The sequence below is a fragment of the Crocuta crocuta genome, unplaced genomic scaffold, assembly GCF_008692635.1.
Source record: "Crocuta crocuta isolate KB4526 unplaced genomic scaffold, BGI_CrCroc_1.0 scaffold166, whole genome shotgun sequence".
Lineage (NCBI taxonomy): Eukaryota > Metazoa > Chordata > Mammalia > Carnivora > Hyaenidae > Crocuta > Crocuta crocuta.
The window spans coordinates 1,526,702-1,548,269 of NW_027531018.1; the positions used below are offsets into that span (position 1 = coordinate 1,526,702).

General features: G+C 38.4%; 1 protein-coding gene and 2 pseudogenes across 6 annotated transcripts in view; 2 read left to right on the forward strand and 1 right to left on the reverse strand.

Annotated features, from left to right (window-relative positions):
- The window catches only part of ARFIP1 (ARF interacting protein 1), a 133,359-nt gene that overhangs the window by 35,442 nt on the left and 76,349 nt on the right, over window positions 1-21,568 (forward strand). For 4 of the 6 annotated variants that reach the window (XM_077770915.1, XM_077770920.1, XM_077770916.1 and 1 more), the window contains one exon: window positions 19,246-19,347. In XM_077770915.1, the coding sequence (XP_077627041.1) occupies window positions 19,246-19,347 (102 nt within the window). Of the gene's footprint in view, window positions 1-9,846; window positions 9,934-15,574; window positions 15,596-19,245; window positions 19,348-21,568 lie in introns of those variants that run through there. The other 2 variants (XM_077770917.1, XM_077770919.1) reach the window with 2 other exon arrangements.
- Window positions 9,703-10,441, reverse strand: LOC144237270 (rho GDP-dissociation inhibitor 1 pseudogene; annotated as a pseudogene).
- On the forward strand, window positions 10,629-11,205 carry LOC144237280 (putative ribosomal protein eL39-like 5 pseudogene; annotated as a pseudogene).

The following is a 21,568-nucleotide window of genomic DNA, read 5'->3' on the forward strand; positions in this document are numbered from 1 at the left end:
TTGCTTTCCGTTACTCTATTATCCAGGTCACTAACATTTCTCTGCATCTCATAGCCTGCTCTTTATTCCATCTAGTGTATTTTTAATTTCATTTATTGAGTTCTTCATCTCTGCTATGTTATTTTTTATTTTTTGTCACGGGTTTCTGATGTCCTCTACCCTTTTCTAAAGTCCACTGAGTATGTTTATTTTCATTACTTTAAATTCCATGTCAGGTATATTACTCATTTCTGTTTTGCTTAGATTTCCTGCTGTAATTTTGTCCTGTTCTTTCATTTGGGACGTATTTCTCTTTCTCGTCATTTTGTCTACCTCTCTGTGTCTGTTTCTATGTGTTAGGAAAATCAGCTGTCTTCTGCTCTTGACAGTAGGGCCTTTATAAAGAAGAGGTTCTGAGGTGCTCTGCAGTGCAGTGTTCACCAGAACCTGGCATTTAAGGGGAGTCTTCTTTTCATGTAGTTGCATCCTACTATTGTCTCTGAGCTGCTTTTCCTTTCAGTTCAGACATTTGTGCTCTCTCTGCCTGTTGAGGGCTGTACTTGCTGTCTATGATGTTAGTAAGACCCAGGCAGGCTGGTTCTGAGGGGGTATGGCCATAGCAGTGCTCAGGGAGCAGGGCCACAGCGTTAGCAAAATTTGTGCTGAGCGCAGGGTCAAGGCCATCAGGCTTGGAATGGACAAGTGTCTGGAGAACTGTGAGACATACTGCTCACAAGTATCTGTGCAGCACCCCTTCATGGAGATGGCTCTGAGGAGGAAGATGTACCTGCTAGCTCCTTCATTCCTAGAGAAGTCCCCCTAACACACTCTCTTCCAGCTTGCCCAGCTGACTTTTAAACTCTAGGCCTCCAAGTCCTGCTGGCTATCCAAACTCAGAAATAAGCCCCTCTGGTTTTCAAGGCAAGATGTTACAGGAATTTATTTTCCCCTTGTGGGCTTCCCGGTGTTTTCCCCGTCTCCATAGCAGCAGCTTCCTCCCTCCTGTGGGCAGCTCCAGACACCGTTTCTGCCCGTCTTAATCTTTCCAGTGTGGCTTTGCTGCATTTAGTTGTGAAGTTGGTTCTGCCAGTCTTCAGATCAGTCTCCGGTTTATTTACTAGTTGTAAACTTGGGGCAAGATGATCTTAGAGCCCTCCTACTCCACCAATTTACCAAGCCTCTCTCATCTGTGGGGTATTTTTTCTTTTTTTTTTAAAAAAGCTCCCTAGTTAGTTCTAAGCCACAGAGAAGGTGGACAGTCATTGGCATATATGAATGAAACATTCTGTGCTTCTCAGAGATTTGCTGTATACACTTTAGAAATGAAACACCACCTATAAAATCTTTATTAGGTATTTCTATGTTAATTTATCCTCAATTTGACCCACTGAAAGGATTTAAGAAGCTAGTACTGAGCTTGTACTTTTTTGGTTGTAGAATATATTAAGTCTCCCAGTCAGTTCTAGCCTCATTATTTTGGTCTTGCATTTCTCTTTATGTTACAAAGCTAATTCTGCTTATCAGGTGCATTCTAGCACATATGAATCAAGATAGTCACTTACTATAAAATAAATGCACTTTGGGGTGCCTGGGTGGCTCAGTTAGTTAAGCATCTGACTCGATTTCGGCTTAGGTCATGACCTCACAGTTTGTGAGATCAAGCCCTACATCTTGCTCTGGACTGACAGTGCAGAGCCTGCTTGGTATTCTTTCTCTCTCTCTTTCTCTGCCCCTCCTCCACTCGCACGCTTTTCCTCTCTCTCTGTCTCTCTCTGTCTCTCTCTCAAAATAAATAAATAGACTTAAAAAAATAATAAAGCACATTTACTCTTAGTACATACAACAGTATCACAATGACATGTAGTATTTGCTCAGCTTTGATCTCCTTAAGTAGGAGTATGAATTTAGAATGTATTTGGAATTAACAAGGAAGAAAGGGGGCATGACTTTGTTGTTGTTTTATCAAATAAAAAGTGAATAAAATGTGTTCACCTTTTTGTTCATGAATAAAGTAATAAACCTAATCTCCTATAGATATCTAGGTCTGCTGCATGAGGATGATTTTTGATCATCTCCAAACTACATCATAATTGGGGATGTGATATCCATATGTTGGATTTTTAAAAATTCTTCAAAATTTATATTACAACATTGTTTCTTTTTTTAAAAAAATAATTTATTGTCAAATTAGCTAACATATAGTATATACAGTGTGCTCTTGGCTTCAGGCCTAGATTCCCATGACTTGTCACTTACATACAACACTCAGTGCTCATCCCAACAAGTGCCCTCCTCAATGCCCATCATCCATTTTCCTCTCTCCCCTGCCTCCCCCATCAACTCCCAGTTTGTTCTCTGTATATAAGAGTCTCTTATGGTTTGCCTCCCTCTCTGTTTGAAACTTTTTTTCCCCTTCCCTTTCCCCATGATCTTCTGTTAAGTTTCTCAAATTCCACATATCAGCATTGTTTCTACAGATTGAACTATATAATGTGTGTGTCCATATTTATTTTCTGACTTGGAAATAATTTGGTGCTGGCTGGAGCAGGTTTGTACTGACCTGTAAGAGCTGTTTGTTAAATTTCTAAGAATTTTATAAGCCAGCTGTTAAATACAGACATTATATAAAAATTAAGATCTATAAATTTAAAAATATATATATTTAAAACAGTAAGTATTCAAAACTTGTCAGTTCCTAAGTATTTTACTCTATTTTACTATTATCTGTACTCTTAAGGTTATTTGTGTCTGTAGTATTTCTCTGGTAGAAATACTATATAATGATGTGCACATCTCATCCCATCTCTTGAATCAGTGAGGTCATATTGGAAGCTTGAAATTGGCCATAGTGAGAGTATTGACACCTGAAAATTAATGCAAGGAAGCCTCAGTAAAATGGAGGTGGGAGGCCAGAAGGAGGAGCTCTCATACCCCTTACCAGTCATTAATTGTAGACCCCAAGAGGGAGAGAGAGCACCTTGGATTCCTTATGCGAACAACCTGTACTTCAGTATCAGTAGAAGGAGGAAAGATTTTTCTTCTTGCCAGCAACAGCCCAGCCAATGAGAGATTGTCACAACTCAGCCAATGAAAAGCCACTAAGGTCTCCCAGTTTACTTCAGTGGACTTTTTGTTCCTAACAGCACCTCCTAACTTCCCCCCTCTTTTTTCAATAAAAGAATGTTCCTCTCCTTTGTTCTCTGAACTTGCCTGTATCTTGGCTATGGTTTTGCTTGTAGCTTGTATGTCCTGGATTGCAGTTCTCTACTATTCCTGAGTAAATTCATTTTGCTGGTAAAGTAGCTGGATCTTTTCTTTTATAGTAACATCATGGAAATGGACAAACACCACAAATTAGGGCTGTTAAAAATATTATTTTTAATTTGGAGAATTGGTTGTTAAACATTTGCAGGCACAGTATTGGAAGCGTCTTTTTATTCAGTTCATGCCTACTGTGGGGGTAGGTGCTCTTTATCAGTTGTTTGAATGTATCTTCTGTTAATTATTATCTGAGATGTGTGTATTTTCTTAATTTTATACATGAGAAAAATAAGATTAAGTAACAAAGATAACAAAACAACTATGTTGTAAATCTGGTATTTTAACTTAAGTCTTTCATTTCAAAGTCCTTACCCTTCTCATTATATTATGCTGTTTTTCTGATGCCTTGGAATGCGTTTTTAAAGAAGTAACGTTTGAGCCTTAAATTATGAACAGGATTTTTACTAGATTTGAAGATTGAAGAACATTTAAACATTGGCAGCCGTTTGAGCAAATGTTCACAGATTTCATTCCAGAAACAGCAAGTAGATTTAGCAGTAGATGCTCTTTAGAAGGGTAAAAGTTAAGAGAAACAAAGCCTAAAAAGTTGATTGGACCCTATTGTGAAGGACTTTGTGTTAGTCCATTCTGTCTGCTATAACAAAAGATAGACCAGGTGGCTTTTAAACAATGGAATTTACTTTTGATAGTCCTGGAGATTGGAAGTTCAGGGTCAGGTGCCAGCAAAGTCGGGTTCTGGTGAAAGTCCTCTTTCTAGGGAGCTTTGTTGGGCCTCTGAGAACACTAATTCCATTTAGGAGAGCTCTACTCTCCCAAAGGACCTTCTGAAGGACCCACCTCCTAACACGAACACATTGGGCAATAGGATTTTAACATGTGAATTTGGGGAATGGCAGATACAAGCACTCAGACCTTAGCAAACCTTAAATGACATGAATCTTAGAACAGTGGAGATTCTAATTTTATTTCTGATGGACATAATTAATCCCAGAGCTTTTTGTATAATTATTTTGAGTGTTTAATTTAAACTTAAATTCAAATTCAATTTCAGTTTAAAGTATGAGTGCAGTACTGTGAATGGATATTGTGTTGGATTATGACATGGGGTTTTTGGTTTTGAGCCCCTGCTAATTTATGTATTAGCTATTAATTTTCACTTCTATAATTAAGGTTTAGTGAATGATGTTTCTAAAAGTAGGTCATTCTTTGTGGGTAAGAAACTGAATAGATAATAGCTGGAATATTTCTATATCTTTTGGCAAATGACTATTCCTATTCATTTATGGTATACAGTGGTATTAGTTTATCATACTTCTCATTTTCAGAACATTTTTTTTAAATGTTTTATTTATTTCTAGGAGAGAGAGAGAGACAGGGTGAGCAGGGGAGGGTCAGAGAGAGAGGGAGACAGACTCTGAAACAGGCTCCAGGCTCTGAGCTGGCAGTCAGCACAGAGCCCGACGCGGGGCTCGAACCCAGGAACCGCGAGATCATGACCTAAGCGAAAGTCGGACGCTTAACCGACTAAGCCACCCAGGCGCCCCTCAGAACATTTGTTATAAGCTAAAACACGATATAGTTTTACTGCTATAATTTTCTCTGTTGTGTCTGTATCATTAACTATTTGTCCCTCCTCCCTCATCTCTTTTGCAGTGTTCTCTACCTTCTAATGTTCCATTGGATGCTTCTCTTCAGTTTCTCTTGTCACTTTTACTTTTTTTTTTTTAATATTTTATTTATTTTTGAGAGAGAGAGAGAGACAGCATGAGCAGGAGAGGATCAGAGAGAGAGGGAGACACAGAATCTGAAACAGGCTCCAGGCTCTGAGCTAGCTGTCAGCACAGAGCCCGATGCGGGGCTTGAACCCACCAACCGCAAGATCATGACCTGAGCCGAAGTCGGACGCTCAACCGACTGAGCCACCCAGGCGCCCCTCTCTTGTCACTTTTAACAATTCATGCCATCTACATCCCTGTGTCAGTAACTCCCAGATTTATGTCTTCATTCTGGGGCTCTAGACCTGATTTTGAAATTTCTCATATACTAGTGGACTTGGACACCCCTCAAATGTTCTTAAATTCAGAATATCTACAACAGAACTCATTTTCTGACCTTCCCAAAGCCAAATAAACCTCCATGTTTCCCACTTTGGTGAGTGACGTGTTGGTCTTTCTAGTTGTCCAAGCCACAAATGGAATACAAGTCAGGAGGCATAAATAATTAATTCTATTAATTATTTAGATGTGTTACTTAATTTCCAAATTTCATTGTGGGGGGCAATTCATGGATATCTCATTATGATTGATTGTAAATTAATTCTCCTGTGTTCAGAGTACATATTCTATGTGGGTTTAGTATTTTAAAATTTAACTTATTGAGGCTTGATTATGCCCCCAAATATGATCTGTTTTGCTAAACATGTCATGTTCATGTGAAAATAATGTATATCCTGCCATTACTGAATTTACTATTCTATAAATATTAGACAAGGTGACTGATAAGTGTTCAGATCTTCTGTGTCTATGCAAAGTTTCTTTGTCTAGTTCTTTCAGTTGCTATGAAAGTGGTGGTAAAATCTCTAATTGTGATTATGGACTTGTGTTTCTTCCTTTAATTCTGTCAGCATTTGTTTCATTTATTTTGAAGCTCTGTTACTGGGGCCAACATACACATTTTCTGATTGTTAACTCTCCCTGATGAATTGATCCTTTTATGATTATGGGATGTCCCTCTTCGCTCTGGTAATGAAGAGAAGGCTTTCTTAATACCTATTTTAGTCAGGTATTAATAAAGCTACATTGATTTTCTAGTTCACCATCATCTCATTCTGTTAGCCTCCTGATTGTTCTCCTTGCTTCTGCCTTTGCTCACTTTTGGTTTAAATGAAAACAGCAGGAAAAGAGTGTTCCTTTTAAAACATAAGTCAGATCATTTCATTCTTGGATTCAAAACCCTAACATGACTTCCTATTTTACTGAAAATAAAATCCCCAGTTCTTATGATGGTCTCTAAAGCCACACATGTTCTTGCCACTGGTTGTGTCTTGACATTTCCTACTCTTCTTCCCTTGCCCTTCCCTCAAGCCGCATGGCCTTTCTTGTCTTTGCTTGAAAAGCTGAGCTTCTTCTCACCATCTTGTCTTTGCATTTACTATTCCCTCTGTCTGGAATGCAGTACTTCAAAATATTTGTATGGCTTACTTCCTTACTTTATTCAGGTCTTTAAAAAATATTAAAACTTCTTCTGAGGTTTTCCCTGATCACTCTGTTTAAAACAGCACATGAATGGACACATGTGCACGTATACATGCTTATTAGCACTTATTACTGTATGACATGTGTACTTATTTGTTTTCCCCCCCAACTAGAATGTAAGCTCTATGAGGGTAGAGTCTTATCTGTTTTGTTCACCATTCTGTCCTGTGTTGCATGCCCTGTCTGAAATTGTACCTGGCACATTAGAGAGCTCAATAAGTTAGTTGAACCACTGAGTATATGAATGAGTAATCACTATTCTAGTCAACTTGCTTTACTTGCAGTTTCTAGACTATACCAGACTCTTTTCTACTATGTTCCTATTATTCCTTCTATTTAGAATCTTTTATTTACTGTGTCCCCATCTGTTCTCCTACAAGATTCAGCTTAACTACCACTTCTGATTCCCTCTTAGTGCTCCTACGTTGTTAAGTGCTTCCTTCCGGTGTTCACCACATTGTATTATAATTATTTTCTAAATATACAATACACTTTAAATTTCTGTAAGCCCAAGACCTGATTTCTATTTTTATCTTATCCCATGTACATTGCCTAGAAGTTAGTAAGTACTTTTTGAATCACCAGCTGTTTTAAGGAGGAAGAAAAGTAAGAACTTATCTTACAACTTGAAAAAGTGATGATTATTTAGATAGCCAGATCTTAGTCTTGCAGATTGGATTAGAAACCAAAGAACTAGTGCCTCTTATTTGCAAGAAGCAGGCAGACACTTAACTCCAGCAGCCACAAGTCATCTAGGTGTACTGTAAGGATATAGTACTAGTGAGGAAAATAGGAATCTCAAAAGAATCTAAGATGCCAAGAACATTCAAGATGCCAGTGGAAAAAGGAAAGTCTTTTCAAGAGATGGTGCTGGGAAAATTGGATTATCCACATGCAAAAGAATGAAGTTGGACACTTATACACAGAGTAGCTCAAAATGGATCAAAGATCTAAATGTAAGACGTAAAACTATGTAACTCTTAAAAAGAAAACAAGGGGAAAACCTTCATATCTTAGATTTGGCAAAGATTTCCTGAGTATGGTACCAGAAGCACTGGAAACAAAAGTAAAAATAGATAGATTGAACTACATCAGAACTGGAAACTTTTATTCATCAACAGGTACAATAAACACAGTGGAAAGGCAGCCTATGAAATAGGAGAAAATGCTGGCAAACTGTATACCTGATATGGTTAATGCCAGAATATAGAAAGAAAGAACTGCAACTCAACAATAAAAACACAACCCGATTTAAAAAATGAGTAAAGGACTTCAATAGACATTCTCCAAAGATGATATACAAATGTACAACAGGCATCTGAAAAGGTGCTTAATATCGCTGATCATCAGAGAAATGTAAGTCAAAAACACAATATTAGGATAGTTACTACCAAAAAACAGTAAATAGTGCTGGTAAATATATGAAGAAATTGGAACTTTTGTTTACCATTGGCAGAAATATAAAATGGTGCAACTATTATGGAAAATAGTATGCTGTTTCTTCCAGAATTTAAACATGGAATTATCATATGATCTAGCAATCCCTCTTCTGGGTTTATTTCCAAAAGAATTGGAAACAGAACCTTCAAGAGATGTCTGCATAGACACATTATTCACAATAGCCAAGAGGTAGAAACAACCTAAGTGTCCATTGTTGGATGAATGGATAAATAAAATGTGGTGTATACATACAATGGAAATTATTCCGCTTTAAAAAGGAAAAATGTTGATGCATATTACAATATGGATGAATCTTGAGGACATTATGTTAAGTGAAATAGGCCAGTCATAAAGTCAAATACTATATGATTCCATTGATATGAGGGATCCAGAGTAGTCACATTCACAGAAACAGAAAGTAGGATGATATTTGCCAAGGGCTTGGGGGAGGAGGAAACAGAGAGTTGTTGTTTAATGTGTGTAGAGTTTCAGTTTTGTAAGATGAAGAAGTTCTGGAGATTGGTTGTACAACATTGTGAATATATTTAATAGTACTGAACTGTACACTTAGAAATGGTTAAGATGGTAAATTTTATGTTGTGTGTTTTTTACCCCAATTCTACCTCTAACTAGCTAGCTAGCTAGTTATTTATTTCCTTTGCGGGAGTTTATTTCCCTGACAGAAAAGAAGAAGCAAGGTCAGGTTCCTGGGCATTCTAGGCCCAGGCCTGACAGGGGAGGTAAGGGGGGGAAGGCACAGGGGCGGGCTCCGATTGTGTGTACTTGGTCCCACGGTTGTCCTGGCTGGGTCAGGGGAGGGCATGTCTGGGATGGTGGCACCAAGCCTAGGGGCAAAGGTGGCAGGCCAGGGACCCCAGAGGGTGGCACATATGGAGGCAATAAATACTGACAGGTCAGGCACATGGCCCAGGTGCCAGGCCCAGGTGGGACAAGTAAGGCTTGGCCACTGGCTTTGTCCAGTGGGGACTGTCTGCCCATTGGTTCAAAGGAGGCAGAAGCATCAGGGCACCTTGCTTCCTAGGTGGGAATGGAGACAACTTCAGTTTTGTCAATTTGGCTTTCCCCAAGCCCCGGGAGCCATCCCCACAGCCCTGGTTGGGGGAGGGGGCTGGCCAATTCCCAGCAGCAGCACATCCCACACACCTCCCCAGGGCCTCGGGTACTGCGGAGAGGTCAGGGACCAGGGGAGACCCCGTGCTCATGCAGACATGGGAGGTTAGAGGTTAGTGACAGCCCCCATAGCACACGTTCCACATGTTAAGGAATCATGGTTAGATGGTTACCAACAGTGATGGATGAATTGACCAGAGACTGATGAAAGCAGGAGGGTAGGCCTCCAACAGGCCTCCAATTATGCACCCCCACCGCATTCCCACCCTGGAAGAAGAGAAAGAACAGGATTCAGGGCAACTGCAAAGGCCCACAAGGACCTACGCACCCCATGAGATTCCCTTCGAAAAACCAGGACCTCAGGTCAGGTTAGGATGGGTAGGGGAATCTGAAGGGGTATAGAAGGGAAGGTGGAGACCTGGGCCAGAGGCTTCTTCTCTCCTCTACCCCACAGCACAGGCAGAAACAGCAAGGCGAGACCACCAAGGAAACTTCATTCCCTTTTGATGGTAAGGGCCCTTTTGATGACCACCAAAGACAGGTGGTCAGTCTTATCATTGTCTGTGAAGTGGGGATTGATGTTTTAGCTGCCATGAGCCAGCATACCTGGAAGCTCCTACTCCTCTGCCTGGGGACCGTAGCTTTCCACCATGTGGTCGATTTTGTCAATCTTGACACCTTTCCTGTATGTGTGCTGAATGTACTTCGTGCTGGACATAGTCTCCCAGTATTCCATCTGGTATTCCATCCCCTCCTTCAGCATAAAGGACTGCTTCCTGAAGCTCTCCAGATCACCTATCAGGTCCAGCTCCAGGAGACCCAGGGTTGTGCTGCACACCAGGATCAGGTGGGTCTCAAATACACTGGGGATGTTGGAGTCAGCAGACACAGCTACATGGCCCAGCAGGGCCTCCTTGTACTTGTGCAGACTCTCATCATCCTTGTTCAGCTCCTGATCTCCTGGCTGCCCTTCTGGGTGGGGGGCTTATAGTTGACCGAGTATTCATCCTCCTCATTCTTGACTGCAATATGAAGTAGCCACTCCACTGTGGGCTCCTGCTTGGCCGTGCTCACAGCTCGCTGACTCTGGGACGCCGGAGGCTTGACCACACTGCTCTCACGCCCCCACCTGCACGGAATCTATCACAATTTTAAAAAAAGAATCTAAGAAAATTTTCATAATGTCATATTTCAGAAAGGAAGAACTAGACACAGATAACATTGTCAATAAACTTTGACAAGCTTGATTAACACTTGAGAACTAGAGTTTGGGAATGTTTAAGCTGTGAGTGGTCATCTTCATAATTCTACTCTTTGCTTTTCTTTTCCTCTCATTTGTCTTCCAATACCCTCATTGACTAATTCTCTCAGCGTCCCTAATTTCCACTTTGAAAAAAGTCTAATTAGCTCAGGAAATTTCTCTTTCCTCTGTTGGGCAATACTTTTCTAACCTGGCCTTCTCTCAGCTTGTGACCTGTGGATCAGCCAACCTGTGTCAGGGGCTCTTTGTTTCAATTAGAGGGCACCTCTTACCTGGGGACTATGAAAGAAAAAATTTCTCTTAGTAAAGATCAGTGAATTTCTGTAAACTTATGCATTAATGTAGCCAGATATCCCTTAAACAAGACATTTCAAGTTCTTTTAAAATAGATAACTACTTTTGGGCAGCTGGGTAGCTCAGTTTGTGAAGCAAGTCTGGCTTCAGCTCAGGTCATGACCTTGTGGTTTGTGAGTTTGAGCTCTACTTCAGGCCGTCTGCTGTCAGCACAGAGTCCACTTCAGACCTTCTGTTCCCTTTTTCTCTGTCCTGCGCCCTGCTCGCACTCCCTGTCTGTCTCTCTCAAAACTAAATAAAATTTAGTTTTAAAACATTAAAAAAATAAAATAAGTAGATACTACTTTAGAATAGTAATAAAGAGCTCTCCTTTTCTCTATTATTGTGGTACGGCTGACTGTTCCTTGCCAGATCTTCTCACAAGACTTTTGGGATCAGGCAATTCCTGGCCAAGAAATAAAGCAGAATTGTCCCATTTGCCTGTGGATTCGGATGAAAACTGATAATAAAATCAGGTACAACTCCAAGCAGCAGCATTGGAGAAGAACCAAGCTGGGTCTATAAGGGATTCGCACGTGAGATGGCACACATATTTTTGCTGCCTGAGGGTCATGTGTTCTGTCCCATCCCTCTGTAAGCCTCCCTACTATCTGAACAGCAGATATGTTTTATCAGGGAAATAATTTTTCTGTGTTATTATGCTTCTATACCAGTAGGTTGATTCAGTTATAAATATGTGAGACTTGTTGATTGAAAAAAAAAATAGACTAGTAATAAGGAGGATATAGTGGATGCTGTGGTGAGTTACTCCCTTTGGGACCAAAGCCTTCATTCCAAGAGTATTGCTTGCTGAAGGCTCATAGCTGAGTCTCCCCAGGAATTCCCTCTGCCAAAGACAGTTGCCTTGTCCATGGTTATACCCCTAGGGGATAGCCTGCATCTAATGACCATGGGTAGAGATGTGGGGGTACAAAGGCCTGGCCCCCTTGCCTTAATTTGGACAACTTAAAAGAGCCATGTCAGCTTCAGTGCTCCCTATGGTATTGGCCAAGGTGTATGTTACAATATCATTGCAATTCTGTCTAGTCTTACTGGCCTCTGCTGAAGTACTTTACTGGAGACCTCTCTAGTACTTGTATGAATGCAGACTTCTCTTTAAGATCTATTTCAGAGCCTCTCCCTTGGAATCCACTCTAAAGCAGAAGAGTTTTTTCTCTTTTTAAACTTTTGGAATCTTCTCTGAATTATTTTTCCCTTCACTTTCAAGGCTTAAGTAAGATTTAATTTTACTAATTCTTCACTTGTTTGAAGTCTGTGATAAGATGAACTCTGAAATAAGACTTTTAAAAAAATCAGTATTTGTGGGGAGGGCCTAGGTGGCTCAAGTTAGTTGAGCATCTCTTGATTTTGACTCAGGTCATGATGCTAGGGTCATGGGATTGAGCCCCATGTTGGGCTCCGCACAGAGCGTGGAGCCTACTTGGGATTTTCCCTCTCTCTCTCTCTCTCTAAAATAAAATAATTAAAAATAAATTTAAAAATCAGTATTTTTTAAATAATATATTTAGGAATGCAAGGAAATAAGTTTTTTGGTAAATGTTTTAAGGTTTAATTAAATGTTTGATGTTTACATGTTTAAGGATTTTGCATTATTTTGAAAGTTCTTTTTTCATTGGCCTAACCAGTATATTCCAGTTTGACATTTTAGTCTTTGATTATAACTGTCTCAAAATAATTAAAGTGCACTAATTTTGAGATATTGATAATTAACTTTTTTTTGTTGCTATTCCACACATTTTCCCCCGGTTTGTTTTACTACAGTGATATCCACAAGAAGTAACAAATGTGTTTTTCTGTACTCCTTAGGTGGGACAAAGGAGAGAGTGGATGTGGAGCACAAATGTGTAATGATTATTTTAACACCTTCCCAACTACAAATCTGACTTCTGGTGTAACTCATGGCACTCCTTGCCATGCAATAAACATTTATTGAGAACCTCTTGCTTGCCAAATCCTGGGCTACTCTCTAAGCACACAGATATGGCTAAGAATGTCTCCATCCTCAGGGGCCTTGCTTTATTCTCTCAGATCTTCATTCTTTTGCCCTATGAACACAACAGGGATACAAAGATGTAGAGATAGTCTATTCATTTTTGTGCCAGACAGTACAAACATTATAATGTATAAGATTTATCATGATAAAAAGGTTGTATAACGAGTAGAGTTTAATATAAATGAGTATCTACGGGAAGCAGAACATTTCTAGAGCTGCAAAGAAATAGAGATTTGGCCTAGAATGACCCTAGGATTTATGTTATCCATAAATATTCTAATAGGTTTGATTTTAGAGGGTCCTAAAGAAACGGGCACATTGTTGGTGTATAAAAATGCAACCGATTTCTTTATGTTGATTTTGTACGCTGCAACTTTGCTGAATTCATGGATCAGTTCTAGTAGGCTTCTGGTGGAATCTGTCGGGTTTTCTATGTAGAGTATCATGTCGCCTGCGAAAAGTGAAAGTTTGACTTCTCCTTTGCCAATTTTGATGCCTTTTATTTCCTTTTGTTGTCTGATGGCTGATGCTAGGACTTCCAGCACTATGTTAAGCAACAGTAGTGAGAGTGGACATCCCTGTCGTGTTCCTGATTTCAGGGGGAAGCTCTCAGTTTTTCCCCGTTGAGGATGATGTTAGCTGAGGGCTTCTCATAGATGGCTTTTATGATGTTTAAATAAATTCCTTCTATCCCGACTTTCTCGAGGGTCTTTATTAAGAAGGGATGCTGTATTTTGTCAAATGCTTTTTCTGCATCTGTTGACAGGATCATATGGTTTTTATCTTTTCTTTTGTTAATGTGGTTTATCACATTGATTTGTGAATATTGAACCAGCCCAAAATTCACAAAATAATGATTTGTGAATTTTGTAACCCAAGAATGAATCCCAGTTGATCATGGTGGATAATTCTTTTTATGTGCTGTGGAATTCGATTTTAAGTATCTTGTTGAGGATATTGCATCCGTATTCATCAAGGATATTGGCCTGTAGTTCTCTTTTTTTGGTGGGTCTCTGTCTGGCTTGGGAATCAAAGTGATGCTGGCTTCATAAAATGAGTCTGGAAGTTTTCCTTCAATTTTTTTTTCTGTTTGTTTGGAATAGCTTGAGAAGAATGTGTATTAATTCTGTTTTAAATGTCTGGTAGAATTCCCCAGGGAAGCCATCTGGCCCAAGGCTCATATTAATGGGAGATTTTTGATAACTGATTCAATTTGTTCACTAATTATGGGTCTGTTCAGATTTTCTATCTCTTCCCGTGTGAATTTTGGTAGTGAGTGTGTGTTTAGGAATTTGTCCATTTCTTCTAAGTTGTTCAATTCATTGGCATCTAATTTTTCATAGTATTCCCTGATAATTGCCTGTATTTCTGAGGGGTTGGTTGTAATAAATCCATTTTCATTCATGATTTTGTCTGTTTGGGTGCTCTCTCTTTTCTTTTTGAGAAGCCTGGCTAGAGGTGTGTCAATTTTGTTTATTTTTTCAAAAAACCAACTCTAGGTTTCATTGATCTGTTCAACTCTTTCTTTGGTTTCTATATTGTTTATTTCTGCCCTGATTTTTATTATTTCTCTTCTACCGGGTTTGGGGTGCGCCTGTTGCTCTCTCTCTAGTTCCTTTAGGTGGGCTGTTAGATTTTGCACTTGCGCTTTCTCTAATTTCTTGAAATGGGCCTGGGGTGCAATGTACTTTCCTCTTAGGACTGCCTTTGCCGCATTCCATAGAGTTGGGATTGTTGTATTTTCATTTTCATTTGTTTCCATATATTTTTTAATTTCTTCTCTAGTTGCCTGATTGGCCTATTCGTTCTTTAGCAGGGTGTTCTTTTAACCTCGATGGTTTTGGAGGTTTTCCAGGCTTCTTCCTGTGATTGATTTCAAGTTTCATCACATTGTGATCTGAAACTGTGCATGGTATGATCTCAATTCTTTTACATTTATTGAGGGCTGCTTTATGTCCCAGTATGTGATCTATCTTGGAGAATGTGCCATGCACACTTGAGAAGAAAGTGAATTCCATGGCCTCAGGATGTAGAGTTCTAAATATGTCTGTCAGATACATCTGGTCCAATGTGTCATTCAAGTCCATTGTTTCTTTAGTGATTTTCTGTCTAGTTGATCTATCCATTGCTGTAAGATATGAACAGATACTTCTCCAAAGAGGACATTCAGATGGCCAACAGACACATGAAACAATGCTCAGCATCTCTCCTCATCAGGGAAATACAAATCAAAACCACACTGAGATACCACCTCACGCCAGAGTGGCTAAAATGAGCAAATCAGAGGACTCTACATGCTGGCGAGGATGTGGAGAAACAGACACCCTCCTACACTGTTGGTGGAAACATAAACTGGTGCAGCCCCTCTGGAAAACAGTGTGGAGATTCCTAAAATATTAACAATAGAACTCCCCTATGACCCATCGATAGCACTGCTAGGAATTTACCCAAGGGACCCAGGAGTGCTGATGCATAGGGGCACATGTATCCCAGTGTTCNAATGGGGGTGGGGAGGCGGGGAAGGGGAGTGATGGGCATGGAGGAGGGCACTTGTGGTGATGAGCACTGGGTGTTATATGGAAACCAACTTGACAGTAAACTATTTTTAAAAGTTTAAAAAAATAAATAAAATAAAATTTAAAGAAAAGAAAGAGGGGCACATACTTACTGTTCTAGGTATTTACTAAAGAGTCTAGTTTGTCTCTCAAACTGAATCAGTGGTATTTTTCCCCAGAGCAGTGACTACCTTATCTGTTTTTTTTATTCTCTAGCATTTAGTAAGAATGCCTTGCACATAACAAGTTTCACTTACTGTTGGGTAAATTTGTCTATACCAGTGTTTTTCAAAGTGTGGTCTGGAAGTCCTAGAGGTCCCCAGGAATATTTCAGGGAGTCTACAAGGTAAAACTTTTCAACATTACTGATAAGACATTTGCGTTGTTTGCATTTTTCATTGCCGTGTCATTTGCGCTGATGGTGCACAAGAATAGGTAAATAAAACCTCTGATGTCTTAGCAGGAATCAAGGTGGTAGTAGTAGTCGTATTCTCCACCATTAATGTACTTCTATTTTTAAAAAATTACCAGTTTCACTTAAGAATGTCTTTAATGAAGCAATAGAAGTTTTCAATCTTACTCAGTCTTTTTAACATCCTGTGGGATGAAATGGGATGTATACATAAAACACTCTTGCTGCATGACAGTGGTCATTTGTTGTCTTGAAGAAAAGCACAGATATGGTTGAGTTGTTAGCTGACCTGACTACAGAAGCAAACTGGCTAATATTCAGACTTGGGCATTTGGGAGACATTCTTTTGGAAAACCTGTTTAAGTAAAATAATGGACATTATTTTTGGCCAGTGGTCAAATTCAAGTTTTCCAGCAAGAATTAGAATTTTGGAAAATTTGAACCCACCAACCTGAGCTTGACAGCTTCTTAGTACTTAAAAAATGTTTTTTTATAAGATCAGATATAAAAGAAAGACTTTTTATTATATAAGACTTTTTGGATGATAATGTGTAAATCATTAAACCAGTGTTTTCTGAATTACCAATGCATGATGTTACCAAATCATGCATATGTAAAAGACACATTCAAAGTACACGGTAGACCAATGGATTTTAATGCTATAGATTATGAAAGATGTTCATCATTATGGTATTATGATTTTATATTCCACATTGTAGTTAACTTTTAAGAAATGACCACTTGGTGGGGCGCCTGGGTGGCACATCAGTTGAGTATCCAACTTCAGCTCAGGTCATGATCTTATAGCTTGTGGGTTCGAGCCCCACATTGGGCTATGTGCTGACAGCTCAGAGCCTAGAGCCTGCTTCGCATTCTGTCTCCCTCTCTCTCTGCCCCTTCCCTGCTCCCAGTCTCTCTCTCTCTCTCTCAAAATAAATAAACAATAATAAATTTAAAAAAGAAATGACCACTTGTCAAGTTTTGATATAGTATCAAAAAAGTATATCCACAGTTTTTTTAAAAGACAGTAGCCACATAAGCCAGATTTTTTTTTCATATGCTTCTATCAAAACAATATATTGCAACAGATTGGATGTGGGAATAGAGGGAAGAGTCGGAGCTGTATTTTCATAAAGGCAGAACAATTCAGAAATTTGCAAAAACATGTAACAGTGCTACTGGTCTCACTAAGTTTTTGTTGTTTTAAATATAATTATTTTCATATTAAGATTTTATGTTAACATATTGGGTATATAATTATTAGTCCTCCCCCCCCTTTTTTTTTTAAAGAGAGAGCAAGCTGGGGAGAGGGCTAGAGGGAGGGAGAGAGAGAGAAAATTCTAAGCAAGTTCCATCTTAGCACAGAGCCTGTTGCAGGGCTTGAGCCCATAATGCTGGGATCATGACCTGAGCTGAAATCAGGATTTGGATGCTCAACTGACTAAGCCATCTAGGCATCCCTGTAATTATTAGTTTAAAATGGATTAATAAATCCATTTTTAATTTACAGCATTATTTTCTAATATAGTAAACATTGTTAGATATAACCTACATAAATAAAGCTTTGGGGGATACATAATGATTTTTAAGAATGTCACTGGGTCTAGGGGTGCCTCCGTGGCTCAGTCAGTTGAGCGTCCAACTTCAGCTCAGGTCATGATCTCCCATCTTAAGTGGGTTTGAGCCCCGCTTTGGGCTCTGTGCTAACAGCTTCAGATTCTGTCTCCATCTCTCTCTGCCCCTCCCCCACTCATACCTCTCTCTCTCTCTCTCTCTCTNGGGTTTGAGCCCTGTGTTGAGCCTATTTCAGATTCTGTCTCCATCTCTCTCTGCCCCTCCCCCACTTGCACTCTGTGTGTATGTGTCTTTCTCTCTCAAAAATAAACATTAAAAAAAAAAAGAATGTAAAGGTGTCCTGAGCCCAAAAAGTTTGAGAACTGCTGGTCTGTAGCATTATGAATAGATTTAAGTCCTACCTTATAGATTGGACAGTATCTTCTGTCTCACATACTTAATGAAATACACACTATATGAAAAGTATTTTGGGTATCATTGAATATTTTAATAAGGCCTTTTTATATTTCATGGAATTAGAGACTAGACCACAAACTGATTTGCATTCATACTTGCTTTTAGTAGTATAACTTACCCTATTTTAATTCCCTAAATTATAAAAGTTTACTGCAGTTTTTTTTGTTTTGTTTTGTTTTCTGGCCTTTTTAAGTTTTCTGTGCCTGGGTGGCTCAGTCTATTAAGCATCTGACTCTTGTTCTCGGATCAGGTCTTGATCTGGGGGTCGTGAGTTCAAGCCCTGTGTTGGGCTCTGTGCTGGGTGTGATGTCTACTTTAAAAAAAAAATGAAGTTTTTTTTTTAAATAAAGTTTTCTGGCCTTGAACCTTTCCTTAACCCCTTAAAAATTACTAATGCATGAGCTAGATATGACAACACTATCTTAGTTATTTTAATCTTAAAATTATTTCAGAGAAAATCAAAGAACCTCTTATGCCCTTGGCAGTAAGATTCAGTTCTGTAAATAAAACACACACACACATTTTAGTTGTTTGGTTTGGTTTTGATAATTCTGTGCAGTGAAGAATCAGGGGTAGCAGGATTCAGGTCTCTCAGTGTTAGAACATACAGTCTTAGATATCGATTGTGTTCCTAACATGTATTTTATTCTAGTGGGCACTGTTGATACAAGTGTGTGTGTGTGTGTGTGTGTGTGTGTGTGTGTGTGTAACACTTTTAAAGCCATTACTGGTTTAAACGGGAAGAGGGGTAAGGAGGAGAGAAGGACACCTGTTCTCTGTGAATAATGGAATAATTGGTTTAGTTATTTACTCTGAAGTTTTTTAATTTTTAAAGTGAGGGAAACTAGATAATTTTTAAGATCCTTTACAGGTATAAAATTCTTTTAACTTGTAGCCACACAGGGTTTTTACAGTCACATATGACCGGAGCAAAAAAAGTTTATACTAACCAAAATTGACTTTCTATTACTGATTAACCATATTAAGTTTTGAAAGAGATTTATATTTTATAGAAAATGTGGTTATAAAATTAAGGAATGCATGTTTTAAACATTATTTGACTTTTAGAACAGTAAAGCCAGAATGTAAAATTTTAATTCTCCTAGTATACAGATTTAAACTTTTTCATTATATCAGAGAAACTCTTTAGACAAAAGCTGACTTAGAAGCCCATTATGTACAACAGGAAAAGTAGAGCTGCTGTAGTTGCGTTAATAATCAAGTGTGGCTTTTTGTGATATTTTTTTCGGTTGTAACTGGTAGCCTTATTATAATACTATTTATGAGGCAATTTATTATTGCCCCCGGGATCTGTGAGTAATTTGTTCTTAAATAAGAAATTTAAGTTGACTCCAGTTTTAAAAGCCAGATACATTTTTTATTATATTAATATCATATTTATTATGTGTTCGGTAGGTTGTGATTATTTTTTAAAATACTATAATCATGGCTATAAGTGCTATAAACATGAACAGTCTTTTGAATACTTGCCTCTTATGATTTGGTGCTATTTACAGCTGTTTCTTGTTTCGTTTTGTTTTGTTTTGTTTTAGGAGTCTAGCATGGCTCAGGAATCTCCCAAAAATTCAGCAGCAGAAATTCCAGTGACTAGTAATGGAGAAGTTGATGACTCTCATGAACATGGTTTTAATAGGGTAAGAATACTTTCCTTTCTTTTGATACAGAGAACCATGATAAGCCCTTAAATGTTCAGATGAAAGTAACAGACTTTAATATAGGAATATTTTCTTAGTTTGGCTGAAGTGTTAGGAATCTAATGTTACCACGTAGGGATGACTTCGGTGGGTTATGTTGGTGATTTGTCAAGATTAAGCTCCTAGCCAGTAAGCATTTGGCTTTGATGCTAGCATCAGTAATTATGTTACATAACCAGAACAAACTATATCTGATGATTTTGGCAGAGGACTTTATGAAACTATTTAATATGATTTGTGATAAGAAAAAATATTAACTATAGATTATCCTTTCAAAAATTGGATATTCAAAAAAGAATATCCTTTTCTGTGTGTCCTTCATACATATTTCCTAAGTAGGCTTCTCCTGACTTTGCCATTTACTTTCTAAAGTGACATACTTGACCTGGTGGAAAACGAAAGTTGCAATGCTTTCAATTTTGAGCTGCCTCTCATTTGAAAATAAAATTTAATGCATTTTAAATTCAAACACCATGGGTTTGAAGATAATTTGGGTGCACATTTTAGCTATGTCATTTCTAGCAGTGTAACCTTGGGCAGGTGTTTAATCTTTTCTACTTTTTGTTTTATGATCTCTGTAAATGAGAATCTTATTTCATGGGGATATTGATATTAAGTGAGATAAAATAAGTAATATGCCTAGGGTAGTCCTAGAAATGGTAATAATGGTTATTATTTCTGGAGATACTTACATTAAATATCCTTTTTTATGACATTTGATACATTTGTACAACTTTTAAAATATAAGTTCATATTTTTGAAAAAGGAATAATTGAAAGAAACAAGTTATTTTATAGTGTTTATAATTTAATTTTTAAATAAATTTATTTAATGTTTATTTATTTTTGAGAGAGAGAGACCAGGTGTGAGCCGGGGAGGGACAGAGAAAGAGGGAGACACAGAATCCGAAGCAGGCCCCAGGCTCTGACCTGTCAGCACCAAACCCAACGCAGGGCTCGAACCCACGAGTTGCAAGATCATGACCTGAGCTGAAATCAGACACTAAACCTACTGAGCCACCCAGGCACCCCAAATTAAATTATAGTTTAAATAGAACTCTTTTTCTTATGCTGAAGAATAAAATCCTTTATTTTAACATAATTTGACGTTTTGGGTCAGATAAATTCCTTGTTGTAGAGGATTGGCCTCTGCATGCATCCCTGGCCTCTTCCTCCTCTTGTGACAAGCAAAAATGTCTCCAGACATTGCCAAATGACCCCTGGTTTGAGGAGAAACTTACCTCTGGTTGAGAACCACTGTTTTAGATGGTTTTAATTGATTTTACTAAATTCTACTGAATTTCACTTATTTTTGCCTTCACAGTTTTTTGGAAGGAATGAATGTGTCTTCAAACTTGAGGGTTATTTTAATTGTGAGTACTTCAATTTGGTGTCTAAGCACCTGTGGCCTTAATATAGAGGAACTCACAGAATAAAGAGACTCTTAAATTCTGGGCACACAAAGGAAATTTTCACTTAAGGTTTTAGTCTTTCTTGTGGTTGAAAGTACTAAGACTGACCTGCATAATAAGCTAATTCAGGTTATCATCATTAGACTCTTGGCAATTACTTTATAAACTTCTGTTAATTCAAATAGCTCATTATACCAAGATTTTAGTTAATGATTGCTTCATTTTATTTTTGGTGTGACAGTCCTTTTGCAAACTTATTCTGCAAATAGTTATTGAGTATCTGCTGTGTACCACACACTGGATATAGTAGTGAGTATAAATAACAACAATACTGCTATGAGGAAGTTGATATTCTAATAGACAGTGTAATGACTTTTGTCCAAGAAAAATGACATACATACAAATGCTGCATTGTTTTGGATATTCACCTGCCACCTTAAGTCTGTTTCTTTTTCTTTTTTGTTGGTTTTGTTTTGTTTTGAGCCACCACTATGCACAGTAAAACACAAATGTTAAGTGTTACAGCTCAATGGAAGCACCACCCACATCAAGATGTAAAACATTTCCAGGACTTTAACTGGCTCCCTCTTGCCTGCTTCGAGGTAGTACATTGCCCTCCCTCTTAGGGTTATCATCATAGATTGCTTTGGACTATTCCTGAACTGCAAATAAGTGGAATCATACAGTATGTACTCTTTTTTTGGCTGGCTTCACTCAACGTTATTTCTGTGAAATGTATTCAATACAAAA